Genomic DNA, 16,613 nt, shown 5'->3' with positions numbered 1-16,613 from the left:
CATTGACCACTGACACTGGTTTACTTATCCTTCCAGTGGGCTTGGAAGACCTTTCAGTGAGGTATCTTCCAATGCTTAATGATGCCAGCTGTAGGTTGTCAAGAGCACATTGGAACACAGACAACATGCTGGAGGAACTCAACTAGCTTCAATGGAAAAGAGTAAATAGTTGATGTTTCAGGCCGAGACAAAGGCATTTCCAGTATCTGCAGATTTTTTTTTGTTGTGGGAACACATGGGTCTCTGGTGCTGATTGGACCATGATGTTGCACTAGCTTGGAGATTTTGATCTTCCTACACATATTCCTCTGCCAAAAGATAATGCCAATGCATAGGTTTGTTTCATATCTGATGTCTGCTGCCTTGCTGAGATTGGCTTCTGAAAATTGGGAAGTGGTTTGCATTAATTGTCTAACTCCTTTTCTGGTCATGTGTTTCAAAGCAGCACATTGAAGCAAACTGTTGCTAGCATTGTCATTGTATGCTTTACAAATGGTGACTTTTGCATAAATGTTGAAATTCCTGTTCTCTAGTTCTTCCTTTGCTACTGCTGTTTTGCAAATGTGGCAGTGGATTTGGTGGGAAAAATACCTTCATCCTCGATGAGACAAACAGAATTGATGGTACTCTGGGACAAAGCAGCATTGAGGGAGGAGGACAAGTAGATACGGTTTGTAATCAGTATGCCCTGAGATTATACTTTCTGTTTTATATAACTAAAATATCAAACTCCATTCCAAGTTCTAAACCTTCAGCTGAATTATCTTCTCTGTCCATCAGACCCGGTCATTTCTATTGTGTCCATATCTCTGCACTAACATTGCTTAACCTTCAGGATTGTCCTGCAGCCTAACTTTTCACAACCTTTGCATCCCTTTCTTTTTGCTTTCTCTTCTAACTGCCTTCATACCTTCACTTTTGTTAACCCCCTCTGCTCTTCATACTCTGAGTCATGCAGTATTAAAACAGACCCTTCAGCCCAAATCGTTGATACCAACCAAGATTCCCATCTAAGATGGTCAGTTCTCGCACCTCTATGCTCCAAGTCCTAACCTCTCCCTATAACCTTGTTATGATAGGGATGATATTCCCTTTGTCCAGTCATCTGTCCTTAACCTTATCCACAATGCAAAGTAACTGTTAATCCCTCTTTTTCTCTTGGGGAATGTTGGCCTAAGCAGATGATGTTAAATGGCAGAGTCAACCAATCTTTCTTTAACCCTCCCGTCAGACAGAGAGCCTGAAAGCACCTACAAACTGGGCTCAAAGACAGATTCTATTGCACTGTTATAAGTCAACAGAATGGTCTCCCAGATGAGCTCTTGGTTTCACAATCTACCTCGTCAAAGCCGTGTACCTTACAGTCTGTCTGCACTGCACTGCCTACTATAGCACTTAATTCTGCATACAGTTATTGTTGACCCTTGTACTACTTCAGTGTGTTATGTAATGAATTGATCGGTATGAACAGTATGCCAAACTAAACTTTTCACTGTACCTCATGCAGTAAATATGACATTAATAAACCAATAAAAAAAATAAATATTAACATGTAGAAAAACAACTTTCAGGCTTTTCCACCAGCTTAGATTTTAAATAAAGAATGCAGCTATATGGCCCATATTGGTGGATAATTGCTTTTTGATAATTTTTTTATTAATATTTCACATTCATTGTTTCCTGAGGAGGTTAAAGGATCATCCTGCTCATTAACCGTATGTGACATGGAACAGCACAGCACACACCCTTCAACCTGACCTTTATACCTACTCCAATCCTTCCCTCCCACACAACCCTCTATTTTTAGGATCCTACAGGATAGAAAATGGCCCTTCAGTCCACCTTGTGCATACTGATAACTAACTATGCTAATCCCATTTGTTACTATTAGGCTCATGCCCATCTATGTGTTTCGTCTATGTACCTGCCTTTTAAACTTTGTATTTATATCTGCCTCCTCCACTTTCTGTGGCAGAGGGAAAAAAAACACCCTCAGATCTCCTTCAAACTTCATCCCCCTCACCTTAAACTTGTACCCTCTAGCTCTAGATTTCTCTGCCTTAGTACAAAGACCCTGTCTAGCTATCCCATCCCAGCCCCTTGTAAATTTTATCAAACTGTTTAAGGCCATCCCTCTGCCTTCTACATGCTAGTGATAAAACCAGTCTCTCCAGTCTCTCCTTAAAGCTACATCCCTTCATTCCAAATCTCTATTGTCTCCATCCTTTCTGTACTACGGTAACCAGAACTGTACTTGTCTAATCAACATAGCCTCCCAACTCTTAGTACTCAATGCCTTGGACTATGAAGATAGGCATAATAACCACCTTTTTCACTATCCTACCTGTTTGTCATTTTCAGGGAACTGTGGACTTGCATGCCCAGCTCTCCGTGTCCATAAACAGTCAATGTCCGTGCCATTTACTCATGTCCTACCAGAATCTGACCTCTATAAATAGTTTTACAAGTATGTTTGTCCTCCTGAATCCTGTTCCCTGCCCAAGCAAAAGATGGAACAACATAAATCTTCTTCACTTGCTCTCTCTTGACTATTCTTCATCTCCCATGTTTTAGTAAACCCTTCAATGAGCAATGACTGAAATTATTCTGTCTATTACAGCTGCTACCACAGATGTTTCATTCAGAGAAATCAGAAGAGTGGGTCGGTGAGGAGCCCATCGAACCAACAGGTGTGGGGTTTGACCTTATTCATTTACCTGGGAAAACTAAAAACAGTTCATGGTGGACTCACAGGAGAAATGAAGGAACTTCAATGGAGGATTCGATGTATGTTGATGGCCACAGGAAAGCAATGTGGGATCGACGTCCATTTGAAAGCTGGAGAACTAGCACTAGTTTCGAAGGCTTCATGCTGAGTGGTGCATCCAAGTCCTTTGTGGATCGATACATTAATCAGGTATGTGACAGTAATTTGTTCAATACAGAAGCTTAGATGCTTAACATCAAAGAGTAATATACAAAACAAGGCTCTCCAGCTTAACCATCTGAGCTAGACACACTTAACAGCATTTTTCCCATGACCCTCCAAACCTTTCCTATGCATGTAGCTATTCAAGTGTCTTTTAACATTCTAATTGTACCCACCTCTTCTACTTCCTCTGGCTCACTCTGCATGGAAAACCTTGCCACTATGATCTCTTTCAAATCCTTCCCCTCTCAGCTCAAACCTGTGTCCTATAGTTTGTTTTCCACTTTCCCTGATTGTTTTCACCCTGTTGATGTTCCACAGTGATTTTATGCTCCTCTATAATTATCACCCCCTAGTCTCCCACACTCCAAGGAATAAAAAGTCCAGACCTCCCCAACCTCTCCCTGCATCTCTGGCCCTTTCGTCCTGCGAACTTTCTCACAAGTTTTCCAACTTTTGATAGTTGATTTAGCGGAGAGGTTGGTTACAGTGGAACAGCCTAAATATCCTGCAAGTTCTGAGTAGGTCAGGCAGCATCTAAGAAACAAGAACTAACAGAGAACCGACCTGAAATATTTACTCTGTTTCTCGCTCCTCAGATGCCTGACTTGCTGAGTACTTACAGCATTTTTTGCTTTTATTTCAGATTTTATGCGTCTGCCATTTTTCTTTTGCATGTTTTCAATGATGGATGTAATCCGTTCACACATCTTAAATGCTGCTTGAAAGCAAAATCCCCAAACCCATTCCCTAAGTGCCATGCTTGAAAGTCTGCCATTCCTGGGCTATTCAGGAGGGCTGTGGTTTCTGCCTCCCTCACCCTTTCACCCATTGAGTTCATGATCCCCACCTCCTTTGGGGCGAGGGAACCTCACCTCATTGTGAATGGTTTTAAATCTCTATCTTTCTGGCTTTGAACCCTTTTGCTGAGCAGAAGAAGGCCTGTTCAGTTTACTTCAAGTCAAGTTCACTGTCATTTAGATATATACATGTGTACCATTAAATGAGACGATGTTTCTCCAGACCAGGGTACACACAACACACAATAACTTAGGAAAGTGAGGATATAATCTACAGATGAATTGTACATAGATAAACAAAGTAAAGTGCATAAATTAAATATTGTAAGGTACAGAACAGATTAACCAATGACACTTCGAAAGCAATAAGGTAAAAATTTATTTGTAATGCAGCAGGGAATTCAGAAGCCTGATGGTAGAACGTCAAAGAGGATGGGTGGGATCCTTTGTAATACAAAGGTCCTGTATACACAGCAGTTCTGATAAATGTCCCCGATGGATGCTAGGGAGACTCTCAGCCATTCTCACAATCCTGCTTTAGGAAACCTATGAAACTGGAAGAGTGCAGAAAAAAATTTGCAAGAATGTTGCCAGGATTTGAGGGACTGAGTTATAAGGAGAGGTTGGACAGGCTAGGACTTTTTCCACGGAGTGCAGGAAAGTGAGAAGTGACCATATAGAGATGTGTAAAATCCACAGGGATATATACAGTATGAACGCAGTCTATTTTTCTAGTGCTGGGGAACCAAAAACTAGAGGGCATAGTTTTAAGGCGAGATTTAACAGTAACTTGTTTCCAGAAAGGCTGGAACAAGCTGCCAGAGGAAGTATTTGAGGCAGGTACAATATCAACATTTAAAAGGTACATGGATAAGAGGAATATGAGCCAAATGGGGCCAGCTTGTTTGAGGCAGGACGGACCAGTTGAGCCGAAGGGTCTGATACTGTGCTGTATGATTTGTGTGACTCTGTTCCTCATAATAAAAATGTGAAACACAGCTAACATTTTATAGTAAAACTAGCTGTTGGATGAATGCAGTGGAGCAGCATCTGTAGAGGGAAATGGATTGTTAACATTTCATGTCGAGGCCCTTCACATGGACCAAAAGATAGAGGGGGAGAAGGATATTAAAAGGACAATGAGGGGAAGGGAATGAGCAGGAACTGGCTGGTGATGGGTGGATCTAGGTGACAGGCAAAGTGGAAGAAGTAACAGAGGCTGAGAGAGGAGAAGTGGGCATGACAAATGCTCACAAATGGCGGAATCTGATAGAGGAAGGTGGAGCATAGAGCCTCATAAAGGAGGTGGGGAGGACAGATGGGAACAGTGGGAGCGGTGTGGGTGATAGGCAGATAGTGGGTGGAGGAGAGGACAGAAACAGGCTGATGGGGATTAGTATGGGTGTGAGGTCAAGAGGAGAGTGAAAAGGAACAGTGGTTATGAAATTGGAGAATTCAATGTTCACACAATCGTTTTGTAGACAACCCAGGTGAAATATGAGGTGCTGTTCTATATAGGATTTTTCTGATGGAAGATCTTCAACCTGAAACGTTAATTCCCCCTCTCTTCCCATGGGTGTTGTTTGAGGTTTATTTCAGAAACTGCGGAGAGGTGTGGACGCAGCTCAGCACGTGGTAGGAACCAGCTCCCCCCCTCAATGGACTCTGTGCTTATCCCTGCCTTACAGCTAACAGAATCAAAGACCCACCTCACCCTGGACATCCTCACTTCTCCCCCCTCCCATCAGGAGTAAGATGCAAAAGCCTGAAAGCATTAACCACGAGACTGAAGGACAGCTTCCAACCTGCTGTCATAAGACTCTAGTACAATAAAATTGGCTCTTGACTTCATTATCTACCTCGTCATGGGTTTGTGCTTTATTGTCTGCCTGCACTGCACTTTCTCTGTAACTGTAACATTTTATCCACATTCTGCCTCTGCTTTTCCCGTGTACACACTGATGTGGTGGTGATCTTTAGAGATAGCATGCAAAGCAAACTTCTTCTCTGAACCTCGTTACATGTGATGATAATAAATCAATTTACTGATTTCTTTACCATGTTTGACGTTGGATGACTGTATACTGGAATTAATGACAAAACTGCTTGATGCAAGGAGTGGTAACATCTGTATTTTCCAACTGTGTTTTATTGTAGAAGAGCCACGCCCTTGCTCAAGAGTGGATATCTCAGCCTTCAGATGATGGTCTACTCGTTTACAACAGTGAAGGAACAAACTCGCCTGTGGGTTCTCTGGGCTGTTGCAGCCTTATTCAAGAAGGTCCTTTAGATGACTCCTTTTTGAATGACTTGGACCCAAAGTTCAAGATGCTGGCAGGAATCTGCAGTGGTGAGTTGGTGAAAGGAGCCTCTGAAGTGGCTACTTCCACAAAGTGGGAGCAGAAGAGCAGCTCTCAAACCTTGATCCAACAGAAGGAAGTAGCGAAGAAAGAAATCGTTTCGTCCAGCATTACGAATCAACAACCCAGTGGAGCCCTTCTGTTGCCTCTGAAGAAGCACTATGTTGTGACTACCACTATTGAGCCGAGTCAGGAAGAGTCCCTGGTTGTTGATGAACAGAGCACTGTGACTTCACAGTACAACCGATACCAGAACGTGTCAATTACAACTGACCCAGCAGTGACTGCAACCACAGTCAGTTATGGCCCAGGAGAGTTCCAAGGGACAGTCCCAACCTTCACTGTTGCTCCTGTTGTCCAGAAGAATGTAGTGGTGACCAGGTCAACTGGTGCAGGCTTGGGAGAGATACAGTGTATGGCCACTGACCGACCAATTGGTCAGAAATCTCTAACACAGAAAACTACAGTTGTGACAAGTTCAGTTAACCCGGCATCGGAAGGGGTGCACGATGTGCTGTCCAAGCAGATGATTGGTCACGTTCCTGTTACCCAGGAGAATTTGGTAGTCACTGGTTCAGGCAATGTAGGTCTGAGAGAGATCCTGCATCACAGTCGTGTCAACACAGGCAATTGAGAAAAATGTGAGACCAGCAAGTCCAGCAGTGTAACATACAAATCAGTATAAAAGTCTACCAATGTTGTACAGTTAGTTCAAGAATAGGGGTTTCCCTCAATCTGTTCATTACTTTGGCCTGAAATAATACTGGAGGAAATATTTTTTTAAATAATTTTAAAAATGGTTAGTTTATTTTTTGCCTCAGGTAGAAGCAGCAAGTTTCTTCACACCCCATTCACCAGCCTAAACACTTATCCCTTTGACCACCAACATGCAGTGTTCCATCAGTAAATTCCAGCAGGCCAGGCAGCATCTATGGAAAAGAGTAAACGGTCGACCTTTCGGATTCAATGAGTCCTGATGAAGGGCCTCTGCCCAAAATGTCAGCTCTTTTCCATACATGCTGCCTGGCCTGCTGAGTTCCTCCAGCATTTTGTGTGTGTTGCTCGGATTTCCAGCTTCGGCAGTTTGTGGTCCATTGGCAAAATGCACTATTATTCGTTCAGATTTATTTCTAATCTCTACATCAAAACATACAGTGAAATGCGTTGTTTGCACCAACAACCAAAACATCTAAAGATGTGCTGGGGGCATCCCACACTTTCCAGTGCCAGCATTGCATGCCCAAACACAGGAATTTGACCTTCAAGCCTTAACACCAGGACTCACTGATCATGCCTCCTGTCCACCTAGACCTCCGACCCAGAATTCGCCACCCTGGGGATTGCTGGTCTCGGATCTCGGTGCCTGCCGGCCTACGACCACCAAGCCCTCCAACTGGACTCCAAGTATGGGCTCTTGCCCCTGACTCTTCATTTACTGACTCTGAGAACTAACTCTCCCTCATCCCTGTCCTTAAATCCTAACCTGAGTTATATGGTTCAAAGATCAGTTGGTTTAACACATCATTACACCCCCAAAAAAAGAGACAGCATTAGCATTGAGTAACACACACAAAATGTTTGAAGAACTCAGTGGGTCAGACCAGATCTATGGAGTGGAATAACCAGTCAACATTTTGGGCTGAGACCCTTCTTCAGGACTGATATTAGGTTAATACTAAAGTACAAAAGACCACATTTACAGGTAAAACACAAGGTGCTGAGTAACTCCAGTTGACTATCCCTCTGGCTGACCATCTGAGTTACTCCAGTAAATCATTTCCATGGCTTTTTTTTTATTCTGGTATTATTTAACTAGTTGAACTTAAAATTCCCCAGCAATCAGGGGATTTGAACCTGTGTATCTGGACCAATAATCCTTATCTCTGGGATTGCCAGCCCAATGACACCAAAGAATAATCACAGAGCCAGGGGTATCTAATGGCCCAAGTGACCTCAGTGTATTTCCATTCAGTGTTAGGTGGCGGCTCCCAAAACCAATTGGGAATATCAGTAAACACTTCTTTCCAAGGGAACGGGAAGAATGTGGGACAGGTTCATATAGGGATTTCAGGTGGACAGCAGGGAAAGGTTGTGTTGATAGGGTGACGGTAATTATATAGGAATGCTTATCAGCCATTGTTTGTATCGAGTGGCAGGGAACAGTAGAAGGGTTGAGTGGCCCACTCCTGCTCTTGTTTGTAAGAGATGTTAAGTGGAGGCTCATCTAAGCAATTTGATGAATCCAATTAAGTGGCCTGCTTAACTGGAGACACAACAGACTACAAACATTGAAACTTGGAGCCACACACAATCTGCTGAAAGAACAGAACAGGTTGAACAGCGACTGTAGGGATTGGTTGGGGGCGATAAGGAATTGTGGATGCTTCAGATTGAAGTGTTGGGAATTCTTCATCCCCCGCACGTTGAGTTCCTCCGTTGATGCTACCTGATTTGTTGAGTTCCCCAAGCATTTTGAGTTTGTTGCTCAAGATTTCCAGCAACTGCAGAATAGTTTATGATATTTCTACTTGTGTCTCGGTGCTAATTTTGTGTGTGTGGGCACTCATGTAAAGCTTCCCAGGAAAGATCTCCTAAGAAACTGAAGTAGGGGAAGACGCCTCTCATGTCTGCTTCCTGCATTCAATAGTTTCTGGTTGGTCTTTTGCCTCGGTACCCTTGCTTTACACTCAACCCGTCTCTATTATTTCCCAGAATGAATTTAAACTCTTTCTGAATGTTCTGCTTTTGTTGAACAGAACTCTGTCCAAAGCAGCTTCCTGCTGTTGTGCAGGACAGATGTAATTTTCGGTGGATTGCTCGCTTTCATCAGCACCAGAGGGAAATATCTCTGATAGGGCATGCTAAGGAACTGCTCGTTGACACGTGCTTATGATCAGTGTAATCTCAATCAATGTAACGTTTAGAATTGAGTCTATTTTTTGAAATGGAGATTTTAAGCTATATTTCACTGAAACATTTTGAATGGCTTTAAGTGTATTATGACCTTTTTTGTAACAATAGCTTGCTGAGATGCATACATAGACCGTTAACCTTCATAATGCATTTTATATTATGGGGCTTCAAAGTAATAATTGCTTTATTTAGCAAAACATATTAATCTGTGTCAATTAACTTCATACAGGAACCTGAGTATATGTTGATTTGTCTCTTTAATTTAGGATTTTGTAGGTCTTGTTATTAAAAAATGGCAAATTAATCCATGTTCTCTGTGAGGGATGATGTAAGAAATTTGATTGCTCAGGTGTTTTTCTGAAAAGCTGCATTTTATGTTTACACATATTGTTTGGAATAAAAGATTTTATTAAGTAGAAGTGGTTATTTTAGAGTCATAGAATCATTCAGCAGAGAAACAGGCCATTCAGCCCAACTCATCTAGACTGACCAATGGGCACCCTTCTGTACTGATCCTATCTCCTAGCATTTGCTCCCTTGCCCGAGAGATTCAAGTGCTCATATAGATACTTAGAATGCTGTTGATGTCCAACGTCAACCACTCTCTCTGGCAGTTCATTCCAGATATGACTATCTGTGTGAAGAGCACCACACCTTTGGGTTCAACACAGAAGCATAAAACTTAGAACTATTAAAGTATCAACAGCCAGGGTTTCATGGCTGTAACAAATTTGTATGTTCTCCCTTTGACCGCATGGGTTTCCTCCCACAACCCAAAGATGTACAGGTTAATAGATTTATTAATTACATGGTTGAAATTGGGTGCCAAATAGTCACCATATCAAGCCATGATACATCCAGATAGAATCCTACAGTGCAATCAGTAAAAAATTGGTGAGGGTCAAACAGGGACAAGCCAAACGTCTTTAGCCTCCTAAGGCATAAGAGCCATTGGCAAGCTTTCTCACCTGAGACTGGAGAGCCGAAGGCCTGTACTGGGACAGGAGGACTGTGTGTGTGGTGGGTGGGAGGAAGGGAGGAAAAGGCCTCTTACTTTCGTTGCTTTTTTTTCCGCTAGTTGCAGTCAGTGTCATTCTGCTGAACGTTTGACAAAACTTGTGGGCTGCCTCAGCTCACGCTTATGTTAAAAATGGCATGCAACAAAGGGCTTAAAGTGACCACTATAAACAGAGCTCAGATGCCTGGCAAACCTGTTGTCAATGTAGAGGAAGCCACATCATGGGCACAGACTCAGCTAACGTCTTAACGAACCTCAGCTGCGGCCTCTCCAGCACACACTGCCCAGAACTGGATGCCGTACTTCAGCTGCGGTAGAACAGTACAATACAGAAACAGGCCCCTAAACCCACGAAGATCTAACCAAGGTTTTCTCTGACATACCAAATCGCCTCAGATTTTATTAGTTTGATATGTTGCCAAAGACACTCACAAGTTTCTACAGATGTACGTGGCTGCATCACCCTCTGCTATGGGGTGAAGGTATTTCACAAGATCAAAATAAGCTGCTGAGCTCAGTCAGCTCCATCACGGGGAACTAGCCTCCTCAGCGTCCTGCACTTCTTCAAGGAATGATGTCTCAAGAACACAGCATTCATCATTGAAACCCTCATCACCCAGGGCATGCCCTCTTCATTGCCACCTTCAGGAAAGGAGATACAGAAGCCTGAAGGTAGAAGGAGATGAGTTATACAGCTCTCGTTACATGCACGTGCAGTTCAACTCTTTGCTTGATTGTGCAGAAAGTTTGAGGTTAATAACTCATCTCCTTCCACCTTAGGCCACAAACTTATCAATCACCCCATACTGTGGACCACTTCTGGAGATCCAAGATGCTGACTTCTACAAAGAAGGGATCCATATGTTCCACAACCGCTGGACTAAGTGTGTAAATGTAGGAGGGGGCTATGTTGAAAAATAAATGTGCCAGGTTTTCTAAAATTGATTCCTTCGACCTTAGGCCACAAACTTATCAATCACCCCTTGTATGCACTCAATGACTCAGGAACACCTTCTTGCCCTCTGCCATCCAATTTCTGAACGGACATTGAACCCATGAACACTAACTACCTCATTACTACTTTTTTTTCTATTTTCTATTTCTAATTTAACTTTTTAAAATATACATACAATAATTTACAGCTTTTATTATGTTCTTGCAATGTACTGCTGCCGCAAAACAACAAATTTGCTGACATATTCTGGTGATATTAAACTTGATTCTGATTCAGATTCTGTATTGTAACCTGACGAATGATGGGTCAGTGCCTACCTGTGCTGCACGAACAAAGGTATTTTAAAATTCATTCCTTGTTCTTTTCTGATTTGGCAGCAAGAGGTATCAGCAATCAGAGGAGCAATTGTACACATGTTCAAGGTTATAAGAAATTAATTTATTAGATTAATATAAAGAATAAATTTAAAAAGAAAGAAAAAAGGTCAATGAAGGAATGAGACAAAATAATACTTATCAACCAATCACTAAGCCATGATACACAATATACAACTGACAGGAAGTGCAACTGTCTGACTGCTTTTCGAGTGAGTGAGTGTATTCCTACCTCTTCGAAGTTTTCATGTTTTATTGTTTTACAATGTTTAATCAGTGGGTTTAATTTGGCTATTTTTGACACTAATCAACAGAAAGACTTTTGTGTCAAAATGAAAACAGATCTCTACAAAATGATCTAAATTAATTACAAATATAAAACACAAAATAATTGTATAAGTATTCACCCCTATTTATATGACACACCAAACCATCACTGGTGCAGCCAATTGGTTTTAGAAATCACATAATTAGTTAAATGGAGATCACCTGTGTGTGATTAGTGTTTCAATTGATTGTAGTAACAATACACCTGGTGAGTTAGTTTCTGGCAAAAACTACACCATGAAGACAAAAGAACACTCCAAGTAACTCTGTAAAAAGGTTATTGAAAAGCACAAGAAAATTTCCAAATCACTGAATATCCCTTGGAGTAGTTAAGTCAGTCATCAGGAAATGGAAAGAATGTGGCACAGCGGTAAATCTGCCTGGAGCAGACTGTCCTCAGAAACTGAGTGCCTGTGCAAGAAGGAGACCTATGACTGCTCTCAGGGGTTAGAAGCTTCAGTGGCTGAGATGGGAAAGATTATGCATACAACAACTGATAGCCGGGTGCTTCACCAGTTGCAACAATATGGGAGAGTGGCAAAGAGAAAGCCACTGTTTAAAAAAAACACTTGAAATCTCAGCTAGAGTTTGTCAGGCGGCAAGTGGGCAACTCTGAAATCAGCTGGAAGAGGGCTCTGTGGTCTGATGAAACCAAAATTGAGCTTTTTGGCCATCAGACTAAATACTATAGTGGCTGCATCATGCTCTGGGAATGCTTCACTGCAGCAGGCTTGTGAAAGTAGAGGATGCAGTCTGCAAGAGAATTGTTCACCCACAATCCCCATGCAATCTGACTGAGCTTGAGCAGTTTTGTAAAGAAGAGTGAGGAAAAATTGCAGTGTCTCAGATGTGCAAAGCTGATGGAGACTGATCCACACAGACTCAAGGCTGTAATTTCTGCCAAAGGTGCATCTACTAAGTACTGACTTGAAGGGGGTGAGTAATTGTGCAATCTATTATTTTTATTTAATAATTTAAATAATTTTAGACATTGTAGAAATTTGTTTTCACTTTGATACGGAAGAGTCTTTTCTGTTGATGTTAAAAAAGCCAAATTAAATCTGTGATTCAATGTTGTCAAACAATAGAACATGAAAACTTCCAGGGGGGAGGATGAACACTTTTTATAGGCACTGTGTATATATAACCTGACTCATTTGAGTTAGTGGTGGAGAAGCGATCACTAGACAAACTGTTATTTATTATGAACAATCTGGCACATCCTCTCCATGACCTACTGAATAAAGAGTGGAGCACCCTTTCAGACATTTCATTCAGCTCCGCTGTCACAAGGATCGATACAGAAAATCTTTCCTACCAAATCTAACATGATTTTTACCCGAGCACTTTTCCATCCCTTAGTGGTGCCAGTCTGTTCCATCTTCTCTCTTACACATTACACCCAAAGTGCATAACTTAAAAACAGGGAGTGCAGTTCTGTAAGTAAGAAACTATTCTTCACCATTATCTAATCTCAAGGAGCTGTATCCATAGACATCTCCTGGCTATTGCCACATTCCAAGCAGACTCCACCTGTCTAACGAACTTCCATTTTGTGTTATGCATGTTAGCATTTACCAAGGAGAAATCAAATTTAACTCGTCCGTTATGGTTGCCAACTTCAAGGACATATGGACTTGCACTCTCTCACTCCTCAGTCATCCCTGATTCTGCCATTCATGGCAAATGCCCTAGCAACATCAGTACTCTCCAAAAAGTATCACCTCATGAGCCTGGATTAAACTTCATCTGCTATCCACGCACATGTCTGTCAATGTCTTACTTGGAGGTGCATCTGGGAGGATGACAGGACACTTCAGGTATCCTAAATCTTCTAGGACCCCTGGTTTCTCAAACCACCCCAAACTCATCCCACCCCTTCTCACCCCAAATTTTGTTTGTCAATAATTTGCTTTTTTGTTCCACAGTGGCTATCTTGAGATTCTGGCTGCAAGTCAATGTGTGTTCCTGCACTGACCTCCGTCTCCTCCACTGCCAAGGAAAGGCCAAACAAAGACTCATGGAGTTACTCCTCATATCCTGCCTGTGCATTCCACAACCACTTCTTTCATCAGCTTGCTCCATGCCCTCTGCATGAAAAAGTTGCCTGTCAGGTCCTTTTTAAATTCTTTCGCTCTCACCCTAAACTTGTACCCTTTTGTTCTGGACCCCTCCACCCTGGGGAAAAGACTGTTATCGTCTACCTTTATAAATTTTAATCATTTTGAGAAGGTAAATTCTCATTCTACTGTGTTCACCGGATAAAGACTTGGCCCAGCCAACTTCTCCCTGTAACTCAGGCCTCCTAGTCCTCTTTCCAGTTCAACCATATCTTTCTATTACAGGGTAATCAAAATTGCGCACAGTACTCCAAGTATGACCTCATCAAGGTTTATAAAACTGCAACATAACATCCCAACTCCTGTATTTAATGCCCTGACTGAAGGCTAACATGCTAAATGCCTACTCACCAACCTGTCTACCTGCAACAGCACTTTCAATTTACTATGCACTTGCAATCCTAAATCGCTCTGTTCCATTACTCTTCCTAGTGTTCTACCGTTCACTGTATATGAACTACACTGGCTGGCATTTCAGAATGCATCACCTCACCCTAACCTGTATTGAAATCCATTTGTCACTCCTCAACCCACTTCCCTAACTGATCAGGATCTCATGAAAGGTAATCTCTGATGATCTTCATCACTATCTTCCATCCCTCCTAATTTAGTGTCATTCACAAACTTAATGACAAAGCATGTCACTAGTCACTGGCCTCCATCTGAGAAGCAACCTTCATAGAAACATAGAAAATAGGTGCAGGAGTAGGCCATTCGGCCCTTCAAGCCAGCACTGTCATTCAGTGTGATCATGGCTGTTCATCCAACTCAGAATCCTGTACCTGTTTTCTCTCCATACCCCCTGATCCCTTTAGCCTCAAGGGCCATATCTAACTTCCTCTTAAATATAGCCAATGAACCGGCCTCAACTGTTTCCTGTGGCAGAGAATTCCACAGATTCACCACTCTCTGTGTGAAGAAGTTTTTCCTCATCTCGGTCCTAAAAGGCTTCCCCTTTATCCTTAAACCCCTCGTTCCAGACCCCTCGTTCTGGACTTCCCCAACATCGGAAACAATCTTCCTGCATCTAGCCTGTCCAATCCCTTTAGAATTTTATACGTTTCAATAAGATCCCCCCTCAATCTTCTAAATTCCAGTGGGTATAAGCCTAGTTGATCCAGTCTTTCTTCATATGAAAGTCCTGCCATCCCAGGAATCAATCTGGTGAACCTTCTTCGTACTCCCTCTATGGCAAGAATGTCTTTCCTCAGATTAGTGGACCAAAACTGCACACAATGCTCTAGGTGCGGTTTCACCAAGGCCTTGTACAACTGCAGTAGAACCTCCCTGCTCCTGTACTCAAATCCTTTTGCTATGAATGCCAACATACCATTTGCCTTTTTCACCGCCTGCTATACCTGCATGCCCACCTTCAATGACTGGTGTACAATGACACACAGGTCTCGTTGAACCTCCCCTTTTCCTAATTGGCCACCATTCAGATAATAATCTGATTTCCTGTTCTTGCAACCAAAGTGGATAACCTCACATTTATCCAAATGAAATTGCATCTGCCATGAATTTGCCCACTCACCTAACCTATCCAGGTCACCCTGCATCCTCTTAGCATCCTCCTCACAGCTAACACCGCCACCCAGCTTCATGTCATCCGCAAACTTGGAGATGCTGCATTTAATTCCCTCATCTAAATCATTAATATATATTGTAAACAACTGGGGTCCCAGCACTGAGCCTTGTGATACCCCATTCTGAAGAGGTCCCGTTTACTCCTACTCTTTGCTTCCTGTCTCTATCCACTTCAATACCATACCCCCAATACCGTGTGCTTTAAGTTTGCACACTAATCTCCTCTGTGGGACCTTGTCAAAAGCTTTTTGAAAATCTAAATATACCACATCCACTGGCTCCCCTATCCACTCTACTAGTTACATCTTCAAAAAATTCTATAAGGTTCGTCAGACATGATTTTCCTTTCACAAATCCATGCTGACTTTGTCTGATGATTTCACCTCTTTCCAAATGTGCTGTTATCACATCTTTGATAACCGACTCTAGCATTTTCTCCACCACCGATGTCAGACTAACTATAATTCCCCGGTTTCTCTCTCCCTCCTTTTTTAAAAAGTGGGGTTACATTAGCCACCCTCCAATCCTCAGGAACTAATCCGGAATCTAAGAGTTTTGAAAAATTATCACTAATGCATCCACTATTTCTTGGGCTACTTCTTTAAGCACTCTGGGATGCAGACCATCTGGCCCTGGGGATTTATCTGCCTGTAATCCCTTCAATTTACCTAACACCACTTCCCTACTAACATGTATTTCCCTCAGTTCCTCCATCTCACTAGACCCTCGGTCCCCTACTATTTCCAGAAGATTATTTATGTCCTCCGGACAGAACCAAAGTAGTTATTCAATTGGTCTGCCATGTCTTTGTTCCCTATGATCAATTCACCTGTTTCTGACTGTAAAGGACCTACATTTGTCTTGACCAATTTTTTTTCTTGTCACGTATCTATAAAAGCTTTTATGTTCCCTGCCAGCTTTCTCTCAATCTTTTTTCCCTTTCCTAATTAAGCCTTTTGTCCTCCTCTGCTGGACTCTGAATTTCTCCCAGTCCTCAGGTGTGCTGCTTTTTCTGGCTAATTTATATGTTTTTTCTTTGGACTTGATACTATCCCTAATTTCCCTTGTCAGCCACGGGTGCACTACCTTCCCTGGTTTATTCTTTTGCCAAACTGGGATGAACAATTGTTGTAGTACATCCATGCAATCTTTAAATGATTGCCATTGCATATCCACCGTCAACCCTTTAAGTATCATTTGCCAGTCTATCTTGGCTAATTCATGTCTCAT

General features: G+C 42.2%; 1 protein-coding gene across 1 annotated transcript in view; it reads left to right on the top strand.

Annotated features, from left to right (window-relative positions):
- LOC132398161 (desmoglein-2-like) overlaps window positions 1–9,421 on the top strand; it is a 75,925-nt gene extending 66,504 nt beyond the window's left edge. Inside the window, exons 14-16 of the mRNA XM_059977224.1 lie at window positions 534–670; window positions 2,621–2,917; window positions 5,887–9,421. Of these exons, the coding sequence (XP_059833207.1) occupies window positions 534–670; window positions 2,621–2,917; window positions 5,887–6,723 (1,271 nt within the window). The 3' untranslated portion in view covers window positions 6,724–9,421. The remainder of the gene's footprint in view (window positions 1–533; window positions 671–2,620; window positions 2,918–5,886) is intronic.
- The last annotated feature ends 7,192 nt before the right edge of the window (window positions 9,422–16,613 follow it).

The sequence above is a fragment of the Hypanus sabinus genome, chromosome 1 (assembly GCF_030144855.1).
Source record: "Hypanus sabinus isolate sHypSab1 chromosome 1, sHypSab1.hap1, whole genome shotgun sequence".
NCBI classification, from domain to species: domain Eukaryota; kingdom Metazoa; phylum Chordata; class Chondrichthyes; order Myliobatiformes; family Dasyatidae; genus Hypanus; species Hypanus sabinus.
The sequence above is the reverse complement of the archived record's forward strand: the minus strand, read 5'-3'. Positions and strand labels throughout refer to the sequence as shown.